Below are 19,335 nucleotides of genomic sequence, written 5' to 3' on the forward strand. Positions count from 1 at the left end.
TAAAATTATCAAAATAATTATACAAAATGAGATAACTAAGCAAAGTAAAAATTTGATTTACCAAATTAATCTTAAACATATTTAACATATTTAAAATTATCAATCCTCTAATATGATATACACAAAATCCCAGAATATAGTGGAACAAAAAATCCCCATAATCCCCTAATATGGTGTAACAAAGATGGGCACACGTACACGACAAAGGTGTTTAAATGTGGATCAACAAAGGTGAAAGGTGTTTAAATGTGGATATGGTGGACAACTTTGGAGATGAAATTTTTTATTATTCATTTGGATAACAATGACTTGCCAACGCAAAAGAATGGAGAGCTTCGAGCATGGATAGATATGCTATCTAACTTTAAATATATAATATGCCCTTGCCGCATACGACAGGGAATCAAAAAAGTGAAAATGCTAGCGTAACCAATATACATCCTCATCACATCTTCGCGAGATACGCTTGGTTTCGTGTAAGTATGACTTGGCATTTCACAAAAGGAACGTTCAGTTTGCTTTAATTAGTGATGATTTTTTAAAATGTAAACTCATTTTATAACCACAACATAAATTAAAGTAAATTGAAAAAACAAATAAATAACTTTTGATGAGGATGATTGTTTCGTGTGTGTTTCCAATGGGTTTTAGAAATTTTTTTTTTAAATGGAAAAGACTAATAATAAAATTTAATAAAAACCATATCTTTGTTTTTGTTATTTTCAGACCTCTTGTTTTTTTTTTAATTGGGTATTGGAAGTGGATTCAGTTTATCTGAAGTGGTTAGGAATGAATCAGAAAGTTAAAAAAAATATTATTTATTATTTATTTTAATTATTTAAAAATTAACAGGTATATATATTAGATATTATTTTTAAGATTCCATTGCATTAAGTAAGTCATTTATTTATGACCATTTTCATGAGAAGTAGTTGTAACTAACTAATAATTTCTCTTGATTTTTGAATAGTTTACTTAGCACTCATTGCATCTGGGGATGCTCACAAGAGTGAAGAAGTGGGATTGAAACTAGTCAAATGAATCACATAGCGTCAATCATCATCACTTCCGGGGCTTGCACCCGTTAACTAGGGCTTCCACTTCCTAGGAGGTCGCCCATCCTGGACGGCTTTTGGCTCAAGCTTGCTTAACTGTGGAGTTTTCCCCACAATGAACGGCCTTTGGCTCAAGCACGCTTAACTATAGAATTTTCCTCACAATCAAGCCCACTTAACTTGCTACCCATTTACAAAATCATGATTAAAACATAATATTAAAAAAATTAATTATATATTTATACTAATTATTATATTAAAAAAATAAAAATAAAAATAAACCATTGCGAAACAATAAGATTAAAAAAGTTAACTTCATACGTAACGTTAATCAATTATTTAACTTTTATGAATACAGTAATTCATATCATCATTACTTAATCAAGCCAGACCATGTCTCATCCTTACGCCAAATTGGCTTCCGCGTCATCACAATCAATGTAATAATCCAAATGTGAAAGCGCCCTCTCTTTGGCGACGTGGCAGGTCAGGCCTTTCGTCCTTCGATAAAGAGCCGAAGACCGCCAGCTGGGAACGCTAAAACCGCTGGCTACGAGCCCAAAACCGCCTAGGAGAACTTTAGCTTCTTCTTTAACCGTGGGTATGGCCCGCCCCAAGTAAAGCTCTCTCCCAGATAGTTCCACGTGGCGTGATTTCTATGAGACATCCTTATCGGCTGCCTGCTACAAAACGGCCAGCACGATCACTGGCAGGAGGAGAATTTCAGTTGTGCAAAAGGAAAGAAACAGAAATACCGTGACAGAAATTCAAGATCTGGAAACCCTATTTTCTTTATGAGCAGCCATGGCGGAAGAGCGCTTCATATCGAAATGTGATTTATCTTCGTCTTCTTCTTTTTCTAATTCTTCAGCCGATTCGACGGCCTCCTCGGACGACATGACGGACAGCGGCAATTCTTCATGGGGTTTCTCGCCTCCACTGATACCCCATGGCGGCCCTCTCTTCCACATGAAATCTCTCAGAGACAGCCTCCCCTCTCGCAAGTAAGTCGATAGGCAACAATGTATTTATTAAGAAATCGCTCTGGCTGCATTTCGAACAGGGGCTGTTGCAATCTTTTGCTGATTTTGGTTGTTTGTTTGAGTAATTTGCAGGAGGGGTTTGTCCAATTTTTTCAGCGGCAAGTCGCAATCATTCATGTGTCTAGCAGATGTGAAATGCGTGGAAGACCTCGCCAAGCCGGTGAAAAAGCTCAAGGGCTCCCGTAGCTGGGAACTCACGGTAAAATCATCATATAATAATCAAACCAGTCGAATGTCAATATTCTTGGCAGGCTCAAACGAATCCATGAAAATACCTCGAAAGACCTCCTATGGATCGAAAATGGGCAAGAAAAATGGCCGTTTAATTGACACAAAACAGGCTACGGCTATCGCCTTCTAAATAAATACTATGTGACTTATAGACGGCAGGCAATACGGAAATTTACAGATCCATACCCAACACAGAGTGCTGAACGCTGTACATTATACTCAAAACGAGCCCGCCCCTTCACAACCGCTTTTTAGTTATTTGTGAACTTCTCAAACCCTGCCGGGTTTCGAATCCGGGGCGGAAGAAAACCCTGCTAAATTGCTTAAATGCATTCATTTTCAATTTTGTTTCGTACTTCTAATTTGTTCATCTCCATCCTAAATCAGGAAAGATTTGAACTCAGGACCTCTTCATTTCCAGGCCCCAGGCCCAAGGAAGAAGAGGCGAAGGAGTGGGTCAAGGTAATACAGTAATATAGGGTCTAACGGTAAGTTTCTCGAGTTTCACCCACTAGATGGAGGTTCAAATCTCATTGAATATATGGCCTGTTGTGTCTTGCCTAGAAGAGTAGGCGACCCTCAGGGTTTCACCCACGAGATGAAGGTTCAAATCTCATTGAATATATAGCAGGTTCAAATCTCATTGAATATATGGCCTGTTATGTCTTGGCTAGAAGAGTAGGCGACCCTCAGGGTTTCACCCACGAGATGAAGGTTCAAATCTCATTGAATATATAGCAGGTTCAAATCTCATTGAATATATGGCCTGTTGTGTCTTGGCTAGAAGAGTAGGCGACCCTCATTGAATATATGGCCTGTTCTGTCTTGGCTAGAAGAGTAGGCGACCCTCGAGCGGACGTCTTGGCTCTTGTTGAGGCATAAGTTAATTGCTATGCAGGTTGTTGCACCTAACCTAAGTTTATAGTGGCAGTGAATTAGATTGATTTGATCTTGGGCTTGTCCAGTTACTGGTTATCCTAACTCTCCTTGGCTCTTGTTGAGGCATAAGTTAATTGCTATGCAGGTTGTTGCACCTAACCTAAGTTTATAGTGGCAGTCAATTAGATTGATTTGATCTTGGCCCTGTTCAGGATAACTCTCACCAGTTACTGATTATCCTAACTCTCAGTTACCGATTATCCTAGTTGAGGCATAAGTTAATTGCTATGCAGGGTGTTGCACCTAACCTAAATTTATAGTGGCAGTCAATTAGATTGATTTGATCTCACCAGTTACTGATTATCCTAACTCTCAGTTACCAATTATCCTAACTCTCACAAGTTACCGATTAACGTAAATTTAAAAAAAATAATCCCATTCAACTCATTAAATAATAATTTCTTTGTCCCATTACATGATATCTATCTTCCTCACATTCCGCCTATTATTTAATTATTCCCTTTACATAAAATTCTGCAATTAAGAGTTGGTACTTCTTGTCCAACTCTCATTGAGTACATACGTTTTCCCCTTGAATATATCTATGTAACACAATATGGGTTGCCTTTTTTTCGAGGATACGAAATATAAGTCCATTGGTTGTGGTGGATATGTACTCTTTATCTTCAATGGTTAATAGTTTATGAGAATTTTTAAAATAAATGTTTGATAGAGATGTGGTAATGTGATGGTTGTAATTTTTTTTTGAGAGGTATTCTCTAATTTAATATGAAAAAATGTTGTAATATAATGTATATACTTTATAAATATTTTTATTTCATTAAAATAAAATAATTAATAATTATAATTATCAATAAAATATTTTGAAATTAAAATTAAACAATATCAAATTAATAATTGCGTAGTTTAACTTATAAATTAAATGGTAAAAATTACTATTTAATTAATAATTAATAATTAATAATTAATAATTAATAATTAAACCAATCTAGATACATTTTAATTCAAGATCTACCAAAAGCCTAGAAAGATTAAGTCTTTTAATTTACAAACCTCTTATTTTATAAATAAATTGAAATTAAAGAATAAATTAGCCTTAATAAGAATAATATATATATAGAGAGAGATAGAGGGGTTAATTGTATTTTCTTGTATTGGATTCTTAAAATTGTATAATATTTTTTTTTTGGAGAAAGAAAAAAAATCAGATTTTATATTTATAGACTAATGTTCTGATAACCATTATTATCCACATGAAAATCTCCAAGTATATATTGATTACATCTATGCGACATGATATCAAATATAGATAATAAAAATATGTAAAATGTTGTGGAAGATGACAACCTATATCATCATAACTGACTGCAACAAAATCCAAGTAAACATATCAAGCATGTCCTTTATAAACCAAGAGTATCAGGAACATATGCATCAACAAAAAACATAGGAGTCCATAATGCTGAGCATAAAAATAACCTCATAGAAGCAAAGTCAGAAAATAGAAAGTTGGCCATCGCGAATGTGGCGATCTCTGAAATATGTGTGGAATGTGATCGAACCTAGCTAGAGAGAAACACATTTTAGATTGGGAATCAACATCAAAATTATGTTGATGGGGGATATGAGAGATCTTTATATCACTAAAAAGTCTAACCAAAACTTGAATATGACTGAGCTAGTTAGTTAAGAGTGGAGGAGCAAACTTGGTTCCATTGCTTATCCAATCAATGGTGACTTTGGAGTTCCTAAAAATGTAGATCTTCTCCATAGTTAACCAGGAAAAAACATATAATAGACCCCATAATGCTAGTTTGTCCCTGGTCCACTGTTCCAGCAAAAAAGGTAAAAAAGGTCGTGGTTAATTACAATATTTGTTCCACATCCATAGACTATATTTTGTGCGACCCCATCAAAAAAACCGATCCGATATCGCTGCCAAAAGTCGATCGATTTGATGATTTGTTTGGCCACCACTATATATTCCCTGAAAAAACACAAATATTGTTGCAAATCCGAGAGACAGAAATAGGATCGTTTTCAAAAATTAAACATTTCTACACTTCTAGATTCCCCAAAAGATGAAGAAAGGGAGTGATTTATCATCCTTATAGTTCAAGCACTAGTTTGTTATGCATCGATTGATGAATGACTGATACCACCCTGAAATAATGGATAAGCGTTGGAGAATTCCAATCCAAATAGCTACAACAACGGGACATTCAAGAAAAAGGTGAGTGTGGTCCTCATACTTTGTCATACACAAATAACAAATACCCGACCCATGAAAACCTCTTTTAGAAAGGTTCTCCTAAGTGAGGATCTTATTACACCCCACAAGCCAACTGAAACATTTAAGTTTGGGAGGCATATGTTGTTTCTAGATTTTTCTCAACTATCCAAAATTTGGAGCCAATGTATGAGAGGGAGATATATGTCTATAATTTTCCTCAACATAGATGTATTTTCCAAGGGCTTTCCTTTTCCACGTAAGGGAATCTAGACCAGGGTTGAATGTGATGCTCGCACATGAAAGCAAATCAACACATGTGTCATAACATAATGATAATGAACCTGACCAAGGTCACTAGATCGAAGCTAAATAGGATATATGTCTAGGGGATCATATTTGGATGCCCACTGATATATGAAATGTATCCCTCTAGCATGTAAATGTTGCAGAATCTCCACTGGAAAAGTGTGATCACCATGTAGTCCCCAAATTTGATCCAATCTAATCTCCAAGTCTGTACCTGATGTAATATCCTCGTTGAGGTTCCCAAGATAAGAAGCCAAACTTTCATTTTCATAAAATCGTTCCAGATCTTAGAACCACGTTTCTTCAATATGGAACCATTCATGATCCATGATAGAGTTGGTTGTCCTCTCAAATATTTTTCATTAATAAAAGTTTTCCCATAACGCCCTCCAAATTTTTTTTTTATGATCATTGACTAGCTAAAATGCTCCATGTCTTTCAGACCCCATCCACCCTCCTCTTTCCTACGAGTGAGAACCTCCAAACATGCCAAGTGGATGTTATCCTGTCCCCGGTTGCCAGGCCATATAAAATGAAAAATGATGGCATTGATTTTTTTTATAATATTCCTTGGAAGGAGGAATAGGTGCCTCCAATATACCTAGATGTTTTGTAGGACATATTGCACAAGAGTTAATCGCCCTCCAATATATAGCCATTTAAGAGATCAAGTTAACAAGTGCTCCTCGAATTTCTGAATTATACACTGCCAATCTTTGACAAGATAATTGTTTGGTTTCAGATTTAACCCAAAATATTTAAATCCCATTTCCATGTTAGTAGTACCAATAGAGAAGGAACGAGTGATCTGGTTAACTAACACATGATCATCCGAAGCCTATATGAGCCTAGATTTATTTGTGTTCATATACAGGCCATATACTTCCCCAAAATTTCTTATAATCCATTGTATATGTTCCCATCGAGCCCACAAAACCTTACCAAATATTAAACCATCATTGACAAAAATAGATGTGAAATAAAAGTTATCTTTGTTACCATGATACCAGAGAAGAGTTCCAATTGCTTAGCTTCAACAATATTCCTGCTCAGACCACAAAGACCAAAAGAAATAATAACAGGGATAATGAACATCCCTGGCAAAGTCCACGAGAAGCTCGAAAAAAGGGCGATGGAACCCATTAATCATCACTTCATAGTTGATCGAAGTAACACATCCCATAATCATTCCACAACCTTGACAAAAAGTCTGATTTTATGCAAGATCAACCGTAGGAAAGACCAATCAATACAATCATAGGACTTTTGTAAATCCAACTTTAAGATGACAACCTCCTGTTTGAATGTTTTAATGGAACGAATGCATTCCTTAGCAATAACCACTACGTCCGGTATTTGCTTGTGTTTGAGAAAACCGAATTGTTCATGAGAAATATGCAAAGAGAGATTTTCCTTGATGCGGGTGGCAATGATTTTTGAGATCATCTTATAATAAATATTACAAAGAGAGATTGGTCGAAAATCCATGAGAGTGGATGCATTAGATGTCTTAGGAATGAGGGAGATAAAGGTGGAATTTAAAGCTCTGTTGTGGCCACAACCCCCCCCCGCCACCCCTATATTTTTTGAAAAAATTTTGGGGACCCTTTATCGAATTTGGTTAATGTTATTATTTGTTTAGGTTTTCATTGTTTGTTGTCCTTTGATCCCGTTGACGGTGTTGGTCCTGCCCACATGTCAGGCGATCTCCCAGTAAAAAGTCCCAACTAGACCTTAGACCGTTTAGAGTAGGAGTCCCAACAGTGGGTAGTAAAGCAATGCCTTTACTGCAATAATGCACAGAGGTAAGTGTGATATCTTTGTCGGAAGTAATTGTGTGACCTTGCAGTGAGTCAAGTGAGATGCATGGGGGTTCTAACACACGAAGGAGAAAATGAAGTGTGTCCCTTAGAAGCCTGTAATAGTACACAACCTAAAAGGAACACATGAGCTGAATGACATCACAAGATGGAAAGCACAATAGTCCACAATGCAAAGTGACGAGTTAAACCAACAACACGACTTCAACAAGATTCATACAATCATATACAAAATAGTTCATACATGAATTTGTAAGTTAAATAACATACATTGCTAAAGAAACCATAATAGTCCAACTACAATAACAATATATGCATGAAGACGTGTTGGATCTGTTATATATTATTAAGTGAAAGTTCCATCCATACATACACCATTCACAGCCACTAGCTCCAATAGTGGAACATTACAGTCAACACCACCTGCTCCTCCAAAGAGATGTACTCGCTGCACTGTGGAGAAGCCAAGGCTCATCACAATACTCTCCAAGCCTTCTCTAAGTAATGCCTAGCCAAAAGCTTGGCTCCCAAAGGCTGTTCTATGAGTTATGAGGTTCTATATATAGCAAAGGGTGGGATGACCCTTGACATTCCCCTTTGACTCTTGGACTACTCTCATGACTCTTCACATTACAACAGTGACTGTTCACATTCCACTAATGACACTTGGAATTTCACTTACAATATGTTTACATTAACACAATTTTCACTTATACCCACGTGGGACAAAAAAGGCTTGAGTCAGCCTGACAAGACAAAATATCACTCAGGGTCTTGTGGAAAGACCAACTCTGTAACCTCCTGGGGATGGTCTTTGGTGACGAACTGATACCAAGCTTGGTACTGTGCTATTGTGTCCCCGTACTGCTTGATGACATCTTTGTCGAAGAGGACTCTTGCCTCCATGGCTTCCGTTTATATGCATTAGAGAACTTTTGAAGTCTAAAATGGGCCTCCTAAGAAAAATGTACAACCAAAATAAACTTTATAAGAACCAATAAGATTCAAAATGATGATGTCAACCATGGGGGATGATTCACCATTTTTGGGGTAAAAAAGTAAAAATATTAAAAAATAATAAATAATAAAACTACTTTTTCAACTTGTATTTTCAACTTATCTCCCTAACGTTTTACTCAATTTTTGAGTGGGATTACTCGTTGGATGTAAAATTTAATTCCTCATCCATGGAGTACCCATGTTTCATACTTTTGATGGACCCTACTACGCGAAAAATGAGAAATACATGAAAGAGTGTGATTGCAATCACGTTTTTCATGTATTTCTCATTTTTCGTGTAGCAGGGTCCATCGAAAATATGCAACATGGGTACTCTTTGGATGAAGAATCAAATTCTTCATCCAAAGAGTGTTCTCGATCAAAATTTGAGTAAACCCATAGGGAGATAAGTTGAAAATACAAGTTGAAAAAAAGTAGTTTTTTTTCCTTTTTCCCTCTAAAATTTGATGATGTAATGTAATCTTATTTTATTATTTCCACTATTATTTTATAATTTCCTTAGAAGGCCCATTTTAGACCTCAAAATTCCCCTAATAGGTTTTGAAACCTCTATCCAACTCATCCTAAAGCAAGCGCAACATTGTCCTGAGTGTCGCTGGACCACTGATGTACCTTTGCACATTCTTTACATTGAGATGCAAGTCATCGCCGGTGGCTACGCATATCAATTGCTCTATGTACTTTTCGATATCCAGCATGACTTGGTTCTTCCTCATGGCCTAGGCGAGGGTTCCGATGGACGGGATCTTGTGCGTTCGCACTATGACATCCAGACTCCTGAACAACTGTGCATAGGAAGCCTCAATGTTAGTGATGAGTGGAGGGAGTTGCTCATAGTTCCATATCAACATCTGAATCCGTGCTTTGTCTAGCTTAGCCTCTGGTTTCATCCTCTTGTGCAAGTAAAGCGGGGATCCCTTGTACCTCATTTTCCATTATTGCATGTGCGCAATAGCATTGTGAATGTCTTTGAGTGTTTGGGATGTATGAGCACACTGCTGTTGAAAATCGTATAGATGGACAACCATTTTGTGCACAGTGAAAAACATTCTATACACTATTCGCATGGTGGCCTCCAAAGTTGATATCTCCACCACTATTTATTTCTTCATCTTTGTCATGGTGGATCCTGTGGACTACTCTGTTCTTTGCTTGGTTTCTTGCATGTCCTTCACCATTCGATCATTCTCTACTATCAAGAACTTGATTGTTCAACCCATGTCTTCTGTATAAGCATTAGAAGCCTCGGTCATGGCAACTGGATGTATTCTAACATATGGTATAATCACCCTTTCTTCTGTGTGCACAGGTGATGTATCATTATTAGGGAGTTTCTTTCTTCGTGCTTGTACAATCCTATGTTGTGTGTTGTCAAATGTCAGATTGTACACGTCCGTCTTTGGATCATCATTAAGGAGAAAAAATTATTCTTGCTCACTCGAGACTGGTTGTGATTCTAAAGGTGGCAGAGGCTGTGGTGCGATCTCAAATTCCCTCGCCATGAGATCGATGTCTTGGTCCTCTAGCTCTTGTTCTGTCTCCATGTCTGTTACCTCAACCAACTGCTCAACCTGCTGAGCAAGTTCCCGAACCTACACCTGCTCACCCTGTTCATCATCTGCTGGCTGCTCTACTGTCTCAACCTGTATCTACGAAATTTTCTCTATCAATGCACCTTGCCCTTCTTCCTATTCCAGTTTCTCACTTCCTTCCCTTTCTCTCCTCCCGAGCTCTTGTTCTGCTTTCAACTTCTTCTCTGTCTCCTGCAATCTCCTATCCGTCTCTTCCAAGAATTGCTTCTTTCTTCTCTTCCGTTCTACTCTCCTTTCGCATTGTCACCTATTTTCATCTATCTCCAAAGATACTCTCTATGACGGTTGAGCGTGGAATGGGAGCAAAGGGCAGCTTCCTTCGGACCCTTCCTTTCACTCGGGGCAGGCAGGACTAACTAGTTTGGGTGGGCAAGGGCGTATAGCAACGAGCGGAGGATACAGAGTCATACCCCCCCCCAACAAATCGCTGTTTCTATACCTCGTGAGTGGGCCATGGAACGAATACAAATTGCCTTTAAAGGTAAGGTCACTTTCCCGAGGGGCACTGCGATCGATAACTAAATTCATTTGCTAATTCCCTTCCTTTGTCTGGGGCCTGGGCGCCTACCTTCATCCAGTAGTATGAAGAAATCACATATCTAAAGGCTAATCCGATCCGATCTAAACCGGTTCGGCTTTGTTATAAGTAAGATACCTGAATCCACCCACTAAGCTAAATGACCTGGCACAAAGGGAAGTAAGGTTATAAAGAAGAGTCCTGGATATTTAAAAAAAGGTGAGGTGGAGGATCGAAGAGGCGAAGATATAACAAAAGAGAAGGAGCGGAGCCAAGAATATTCCACTGAAGATGAGGTATGGGTCTGTCTAAAGAATCGACTCCTAAATAGAAGGCGGGGTCTGAATCATAGCAATAATCAAGTTCCGAGTCAAAGTTCCCGTGGCATATTCAACTCAAGGTTCGGTGCGCAGCGAATAGCTCTAAGAATAAGGTGATTCAGAATAGTGCCTGCCATCCCATATCCGGTCCTTATAAGAGGGGGGAATAGTTGTACCTCCTAAGCGCTTCATTCAGTAAGTGGAGGGCTACGTGGTATAGGGCTCACGGGTCTAGTTCTATCTATAGGTGGGTAGGTCTAGTCATTCCTTGCAGTAGGCTCTTAATTGAAGAAGAGTATAATAGGCTCGGCCGGACCCCAATAGGGTAATAGGTGGTACCTGTTGGACACAGATTGTCATTGATGTCAATATGGCAATATTCAAGAGGAGGAGACAGAGCATATCGGAGCCAAGAGGAGCAAGAGGAGCCAAGAGGAGCAATATATATAGAGCCATCGGTATATGCCAAAGAGAAGGTGCACACAGAGCCATCGGTGGAGCTGCAGGAGGAACCATATAGCAAGGAAGCATATCAGAGTCATCAGGAGCTATCGGAGGAGCAATGGATGCGTTTAAAAGCAAACAGAGGATGCAGAGAGCCATCAGAGCAAATAATTATATAAGAGGATTATAGTGTATATGGTATCAAAAGATAATTATATATATATAGCAGGCGGAATACACCATTGCTGAAACCGTTGTTGAACACTGTTGAAACCCCTGGAGAAAAGTTGCTGACACACCAATTTCTCCGTTGCTGAAACACCAACACTTGTCAAAAATTTGCTGATACACCAGTGTCAGCGTTGCTGCAACACCAGTTTCAGCGTTGCTGTAACACCAGTTTCGGCGTTGCTGAAACACCAGTTTCGGCGTTGCTGTAACACCAGTTTCGGCGTTGCTGAAACACCAGTTTCGGCGTTGCTGAAACACCTCCGCGACGACATTATATTTCCGCGTTGATAAAACACCTCCGCGACGACATTATATTTTTGTGACACCATCAATCGAAGGTAATCATGAGGAAGATAAAGCGAATGGAGGAGGGAAGCCGGAAGGTCAAGCGAGTGTTGAGGAAGCCGAAGCTCAAGCGAGCGAGGAGGAAGCCAAAGAGCCATTGAGTAAGTGGAAATGAACGGACAAAGGCATGAGAATGTATAAAACAGTAAAAACAGGGAATTGTTGGGAGAGCTGCTATTGCTGCTGTTGCTGTAGCTGTTGTTGCTGAAGCTGCTATTGCTGCTGTTGCTGTAGCTGTTGTTGCTGAAGCTGCTATTGCTGCTGTTGCTGTAGCTGTTGTTGTTATTGCTTCTGTTGCTGTAATTGGTGTTGCGATTGCTGCTGTTGCTGCAGCTGCTGAAAGTTGCTAAAATACGCTGTGAAGGCCGTTACAACTGCTGAAAGTTGCTGAAATACGCTGGAGGAAATAGAGGCCGTATGAGGGTCCAACAGAACAGAAAGAGGGATGAAGGACCAACAGAACAGTAGGCAGTCAAAGGGGAAAAACAACCAGCAGAGAAATAGTCATGCTGAAGCATTCATTGTGACAATGAGAACATAAGCTTGAACAGAAAATTGCTCTTTATACAGAGTTTAGTGCAGCTAACAGAAGACTGACTAAAGCTGTGTGAAGACATTATCAGAGAGAAAAATGGCTATTGGAGACTATGTGTGGGCAGTGTGCGAAGTTGTAAAGACTCATTCATAAGAAGACTGATTGTCATTGATACTGTAGCTTGGAAACTACAGTGAAGCTGTAAATTGATAGAACTCAGCAGAGAAGAGTTATGAGAGCAGAAGGATTGGAGTCCTTGGGGTTGGTGCCTCAAAAGTGAGAAGGATTGAAGTCCTTGGGCTGGTGCCTCAGAAGTAAGTAGGATTGGAGTCCTTGGGGTAGAAGCCTCAGAAGTAGGAAGGATTGAAGTCCTTGAGAGTTTGTGCTCCTAAGTCCAAGATTGGTGTCTTGGCAAAATAGAGTTGGTGCTCTAGAGGTTGGAGCCTCACCAAAGTCCAAGTTGGAGCTTGGCAACTGATTGCAACCATCTATATATTGTATCTATTTTACTGCACAATTTATATTAATAAAATCATTTATTCTTGCTGTTCATCTTGTGTTCTGAATATATATGTTTTAATTGGTAAAACAATAGTGAGAAAAAGAAATACTGATTCACCCCCCCTCTCAGTATTTCCAACAATTGGTATCAGAGCCGGCTTCTTCATTCTAGCCTAACAGCTTGAAGAAGGATCAGCAACCATGATGAGAAATCATGAAGCATCAGGAAAACCTCCTCTGTTTGATGGCACTAACTTTGGGTTTTGGAAGAAAAGAATGACTTACTATTTAATGTCCCTTGGACCTGAAGTCTGGCATTTTTGTCAAACTGAATACCGAGCGACTTCCACTCTTCCAACAGATCAAGACGAGAGGAAAGCCTACATTGCAAATGCAAAAGCCATGAACTCTATCACTAGTGGAATCACTGATTCTGAGTTTACAAAAATCATGCACTGTAACTCTGCCAGAGAAATGTGGGAGAAGCTAGTTAGTTTGTACGATGGAGACTCAAAAGTCAAAAAGGCAAAGCTTCAAACTCACAGAAGACAATTTGAAAGTTTGAAGATGGAAGAGGAAGAAGATATTGCAGCATACCTCCTCCGAGTAGCTGAAGTGGTAAATTCCCTGAAAGGATTGGACGAAAAGGTTGAAGAAAGTACTATTGTACAAAAGGTATTAAGGTCCCTTCCAGACAGATTTGACTCCAAAATAAGTGCTATAGAAGAATCAAAGGATCTTGACACCCTCAAAATGGATGAACTCCATGGAATTCTCATTGCCTATGAAATGAGGAAAGGAGGACCTAGCTCCAAAGACGCAGCATTCAAGGCCTTAAAGTCAAAGAAAGGGAAAGAAAGGAATGACTGTAGTGATGAGTCAGATGTGGAATCCGAATTGGCTCAATATGTACGAAAGCTGAAGAAAGGATCTAAGCTTAAAGGCAAGTATCCTCTTATCTGTTTTAAATGTGGTAAAATAGGTCATTATGTAGCAAAATGTCCTCATAAACATGACAGTGATGATGAAAGAAATTCTAAAAGAATGACATATAAAAAGAAAGGGTTCAATAAGAAAAACCTTCTCTCTAAGCAAGATGAGTCTGATGAGGATGAGTTTATGGTCATCAAAAAGAAATTAGATGAGGAAAGCGATCATGATGAAAGCTAAGAAGCACTATTCATGGCACTCACAGATGATGATGACTCGGGGCAAGAAGGAAATGTGGATGAACTGTTAATAAGTGTCATTGAAGAGAATGAGAAACTACGGAACAAAATTATCTCTCTCAAAGTGGAAAATGAGGAAATAAGAAGGAGAGAAGATCTCTTGAAAACAAAGCTTAAGGAAGAAGAAGAGACTTGTGAAGAACGAGAGGTCGAAGTAGTATCTCTGAGAAAGGAGTTGGAGCAAATTAAAAAGGGATGTAAAAGCTCTCAAATACTTGATACTATTATGAAAAATCAAAAACCTCAACATGATAAGTCTGGAATAGGTTTCAAGGGAGAATCCTCAAGCACTAAGAATAGTGCGAAAAGCTATGCCGATGCACTTTCCTGCAACCCAAAAGATGAAAAAGTTTCTTATCAAAAGTGCGTCCCAGATTCCAAGAATCAAGAAAGATTTATTCCAAAGAAGAATGTGGAGTCAAATCATGGACACTACAGCAAATACAAACCTGTACTCCACCAAGGGCCCATCAAAAATCCAAAGGACGAGGGAGGAGTAATTCTCAGAAAGGAAGGCGAATTAAACCGTGGTTGCTTCAAAACCATATTTCTTGGACACTGTTTTCACTGTAAAAACTTCGGTCACCAAGCTAGACACTGTATGGCTCGCAGAAGTGAAAAGACAACGCAAGATGACTGAGTAATCAACTCATATGCTCCCAAAAGACAGGGACAAATCAAAACCTTCAACTCATTCGATCCCTTGACTAAATTTGACCTGACTTGCTCTTTCTGCTACAATAATGGACACTATGAACAAAACTGCCCACTCAAAGGAAGAAAGACGAGCAACAAGATCTCTGTAATGGACAAATGCGGCCTGGCTCTATTTGCGCAAAATAATGGAAACCAGTGGTTTGTGGATAGTGGGTGCTCCAGACACATGACAGGAGACAAAAGGAAATTTATCTCACTGAGCAAAAAGGAAGGGAATGTGTCCTTTGGAAGCGGAACTGGAAAAATTGCAGGAAGAGGAACAGTTACTTTGATCAATGGAAAAGGAAAGGCTCAAGATGCTCTGTTGGTTGATGGACTCAAACACAACCTTCTGAGTGTCAGCCAAATTTGTGATCAAGGACATAAGGTTGTCTTCAGCACCAAAGACTGTGAAATAAGGAACTCTGTCTCTGGAAAACTTGTGGCAAAAGGAGTAAGAACACCGGACAATATTTATGTTCTGAACAAGATTCAGGAGAACAAATGCTACTTGAGTCAGGCAGATGAGAGCTGGTTGTGGCACAAGAGACTTGGACATACCAGCTTCGAAAATCTGGTCAATATCAGCAAAATCAAAGCTGTACAAGACATCCCAAGGTTGTCCAAACCAAAGCAAGCAGTGTGTGGTCCATGTCAACATGGAAAACAGACCATAACCAGCCACAAGACAAAGGAACACTGTACATCAAAGCCCTTGGAGATCATCCATGCTGATGTGTGTGGGCCAACTAGAAATCAAGCACTCCAAGGAGAAAGGTACTTTGTGTTATTTGTTGATGATTATACGAGAATGATGTGGATATATTTCATAAAGTATAAATCTGAAACTTTTGAGTGTTTTAAGAATCTAAAATCCCTTATAGAAAACGAAAAAGATTCAAAAATTAAGTGTCTCAGAACAGACAGAGGAGGAGAATTCACATCAAACGAGTTCAGTGAGTTCTGCAATATTCATGGAATTAAAAGGGAATTCTCGGCTGCCAGAACACCTCAGCAAAATGGGGTAGTTGAAAGACGAAACCGAACTGTCCAAGAAATGGCAAGAACCATGCTGTTAGCAGCAGACCTACAACCTAAATTCTGGAGGGAAGCAGTAGGGACAACTGTCTATACATTGAATTGGACTCAATTAAGACCAAATTGTGATAAAACTCCTTATGAGCTATGGAAAGGGAGACCTGCTTCGGTGAAGTATTTCAAAATATTTGGAAGCAAGTGCTTCATAAAAATAAATGATGGTTCACCTGGAAAATTTGATTCTTGGGTTGATGAGGGGATATTTCTTGGATACTCTCCACGGAGCAAGGCTTACAAATGCTACAATTTTCGACTGAAGAAAATAGTGGAAAGCATTGATGTTAAGGTTGACGAAGATCTTCCAGAAAAGGAAATTGAAGAACAGGAAGATGACTTTCTCATTGAAGAAGAAGAATCTAAAGAAGAAGAGATAGATGATGAAGAAGAAGAAGAGGAAAGAGAACCGGCTTATACTCCTTCAAAGATGAAGTATGTAGAAAGATACCATCCAGAAGAACAGATCATTGGCGATAAAGATGAAGGTGTGCAGACCAGAAGAAGGATAACAACCTCACCCAAGAGAAAAGCCATTGCCCTCCTATCTATGATAGAACCAGAAACATTCACAGAAGCAAGTAAGGATCCTCATTGGGTAAAAGCAATGGAAGAAGAAATATTCCAAATTGAGAAGAACAAGACATGGGAACTGGTACCTCGTCCGAAGGACAAAAACATAATAGGAACCAAATGGGTGTTCAAAAATAAAATGAATGAGGAAGGACAGGTTATCAGAAACAAGGAAAGACTTGTTTGCAAAGGCTATTCGCAAATTGAAGGAGTTGACTTTGAAGAGACGTTTGCACCAGTGGCCCGTATGGAAGCTATCAGGATGTTTTTAGCATTTGCTTGCTCGAAAGGATTCAAAATCTATCAAATGGACGTGAAATCAGCATTTCTAAATGGGGAACTCAAGGAGGAAGTCTACATGGAGCAGCCAGAAGGTTTTGATCTGACAGCAGGAAAGGACCTAGTCTGTAAGCTGAAAAAGGCTTTGTATGGGTTGAAACAAGCTCCTAGAGCTTGGTATGCAAGACTGGATAACTATCTCCAACAACAAGGCTTCAAAAGGGAGTGGCTGGAAGCAATCTACACATAAAGACAGATCAAGGTAAGTTACTAGTTGCTCTTGTTTATGTCGATGATCTGATTTTTGCTAGTAATAATGATGAAATGAGCCATGAATTTTCTCAAAGCATGGCAAAAGAATTTGAGATGTCAATGATAGGAGAACTGTCCCACTTCCTTGGACTTCAAGTATCTCAAACCAGAGCAGGATTGTGTATATCTCAAGGCAAATATCTAAAAGACATGCTCAAAAAATATGGAATGGAGGACTGTGCACCCATGAGCACTCCCATGACCACAAACTGCAAACTGAGCAAAGATGATGACTCCCCTCTAGTAGATGCAACTCATTACAGGTCAATGATTGGAGCCCTTCTATACTTAACAGCTACACGACCAGACATAATGCAAGCAGTAGGAATGGTGGGAAGATTTCAATCGGCTCCCAAACAATCTCATTTATTAGCTGTAAAAAGAATTCTCAGATACCTGAAGGGAACTTCTGATTTCGGTCTTTGGTACCCAAGGAACTCAACACTGACTGTAACTGCATACACCGATGCTGATTGGGCTAGAAATATAGATGATCGGAAAAGTACTAGTGGAAATGCATTCTTCCTAGGAGACTGTTTGGTATCCTGGCTCAGCAAAAAACAGTCATCCATATCATTATCCACAACCGAAGCCGAGTATATCGCTGCAGCAGACTGTTGCTCTCAGATACTTTGGATGAAGGAAGCACTAAAAGATGTCGACATATGTACAGATCAACCAATTATCGTTTATTGTGACAACACTAGTGCTATCAGTCTCAGCAAAAATCCAGTGATGCACTCAAGAACCAAACACATACCAATCAAGTATCATTTCCTCCGTGAGCAACTAGCTGAACAAAACATAGCTCTGGAATATATCAGTACTAAGGAGCAAATAGCTGATATTTTCACAAAACCTCTTCCTCGGGAAGCATTCGAACATCTGCGACAAAAGATGGGGGTTATTTCTTTATCATCACTCAAGTTCATTCATAAAGATGTAGCAGGACAGGGGGAGCAGCTTGACAGGGGGAGTTCGTAGCATTCCTTTGCCATTGATGTCAAAGGGGGAGAAGGCAGGAGAATATTGCCATCAATAACAAAGGGGGAGATTGTTGGACACAGATTGTCATTGATGTCAATATGGCAATATTCAAGAGGAGGAGACAGAGCATATCGGAGCCAAGAGGAGCAAGAGGAGCCAAGAGGAGCAATATATATAGAGCCATCGGTATATGCCAAAGAGAAGGTGCACACAGAGCCATCGGTGGAGCTGCAGGAGGAACCATATAGCAAGGAAGCATATCAGAGTCATCAGGAGCTATCGGAGGAGCAATGGATGCATTTAAAAGCAAACAGAGGACGCAGAGAGCCATCAGAGCAAATAATTATATAAGAGGATTATAGTGTATATGGTATCAAAAGATAATTATATATATATAGCAGGCAGAATACACCATTGCTGAAACCGTTGTTGAACACTGTTGAAACCCCTGGAGAAAAGTTGCTGACACACCAATTTCTCTGTTGCTGAAACACCAACACTTGTCAAAAATTTGCTGATACACCAGTGTCAGCGTTGATGCAACACCAGTTTCAGCGTTGCTGTAACACCAGTTTCGGCGTTGCTGAAACACCAGTTTCAGCGTTGCTGTAACACCAGTTTTGGCGTTGCTGAAACACCAGTTTCGGCGTTGCTGAAACACCTCCGCGACGACATTATATTTCCGCGTTGATAAAACACCTCCGCGACGACATTATATTTTTGTGACACCATCAATCGAAGGTAATCATGAGGAAGATAAAGCGAATGGAGGAGGGAAGCCGGAAGGTCAAGCGAGTGTTGAGGAAGCCGAAGCTCAAGCGAGCGAGGAGGAAGCCAAAGAGCCATTGAGTAAGTGGAAATGAACGGACAAAGGCATGAGAATGTATAAAACAGTAAAAACAGGGAATTGTTGGGTGAGCTGCTATTGCTGCTGTTGCTGTAGCTGTTGTTGCTGTAGCTGCTATTGCTGCTGTTGCTGTAGCTGTTGTTGCTGTAGCTGCTATTGCTGCTGTTGCTGTAGCTGCTGTTGTTATTGCTTCTGTTGCTGTAGTTGGTGTTGCGATTGCTGCTGTT

The 19,335-nt window shown here is 39.4% G+C and overlaps 1 protein-coding gene across 1 annotated transcript; it reads left to right on the plus strand.

The window, feature by feature from the left end:
* The first annotated feature begins 1,756 nt into the window (after positions 1-1,756).
* LOC149144140 (uncharacterized) lies at positions 1,757-3,330 on the plus strand. The gene is made up of 2 exons (XM_089447466.1): positions 1,757-2,059; positions 2,171-3,330. Exons 1-2 carry the CDS (start codon positions 1,860-1,862, stop codon positions 2,457-2,459), a joined length of 489 nt encoding a protein of 162 aa, XP_089303592.1. The 5' UTR covers positions 1,757-1,859; the 3' UTR covers positions 2,460-3,330.
* The last annotated feature ends 16,005 nt before the right edge of the window (positions 3,331-19,335 follow it).

This window comes from Pinus tabuliformis, chromosome X (genome assembly GCF_031772625.1).
Source record: "Pinus tabuliformis cultivar Carrire ecotype Pingquan chromosome X, CPIR1, whole genome shotgun sequence".
Lineage (NCBI taxonomy): Eukaryota > Viridiplantae > Streptophyta > Pinopsida > Pinales > Pinaceae > Pinus > Pinus tabuliformis.

What these genes read in the sequence shown, in the direction of transcription:
- LOC149144140 (XM_089447466.1), top strand. Translation starts at nt 1,860, where the DNA reads ATGGCGGAAGAGCGCTTCATATCGAAATGTGATTTATCTTCGTCTTCT. An exon ending in GACAGCCTCCCCTCTCGCAA is followed by an intron (nt 2,060 to 2,170) that starts GTAAGTCGATAG and finishes AGTAATTTGCAG; the next exon opens with GAGGGGTTTGTCCAATTTTT.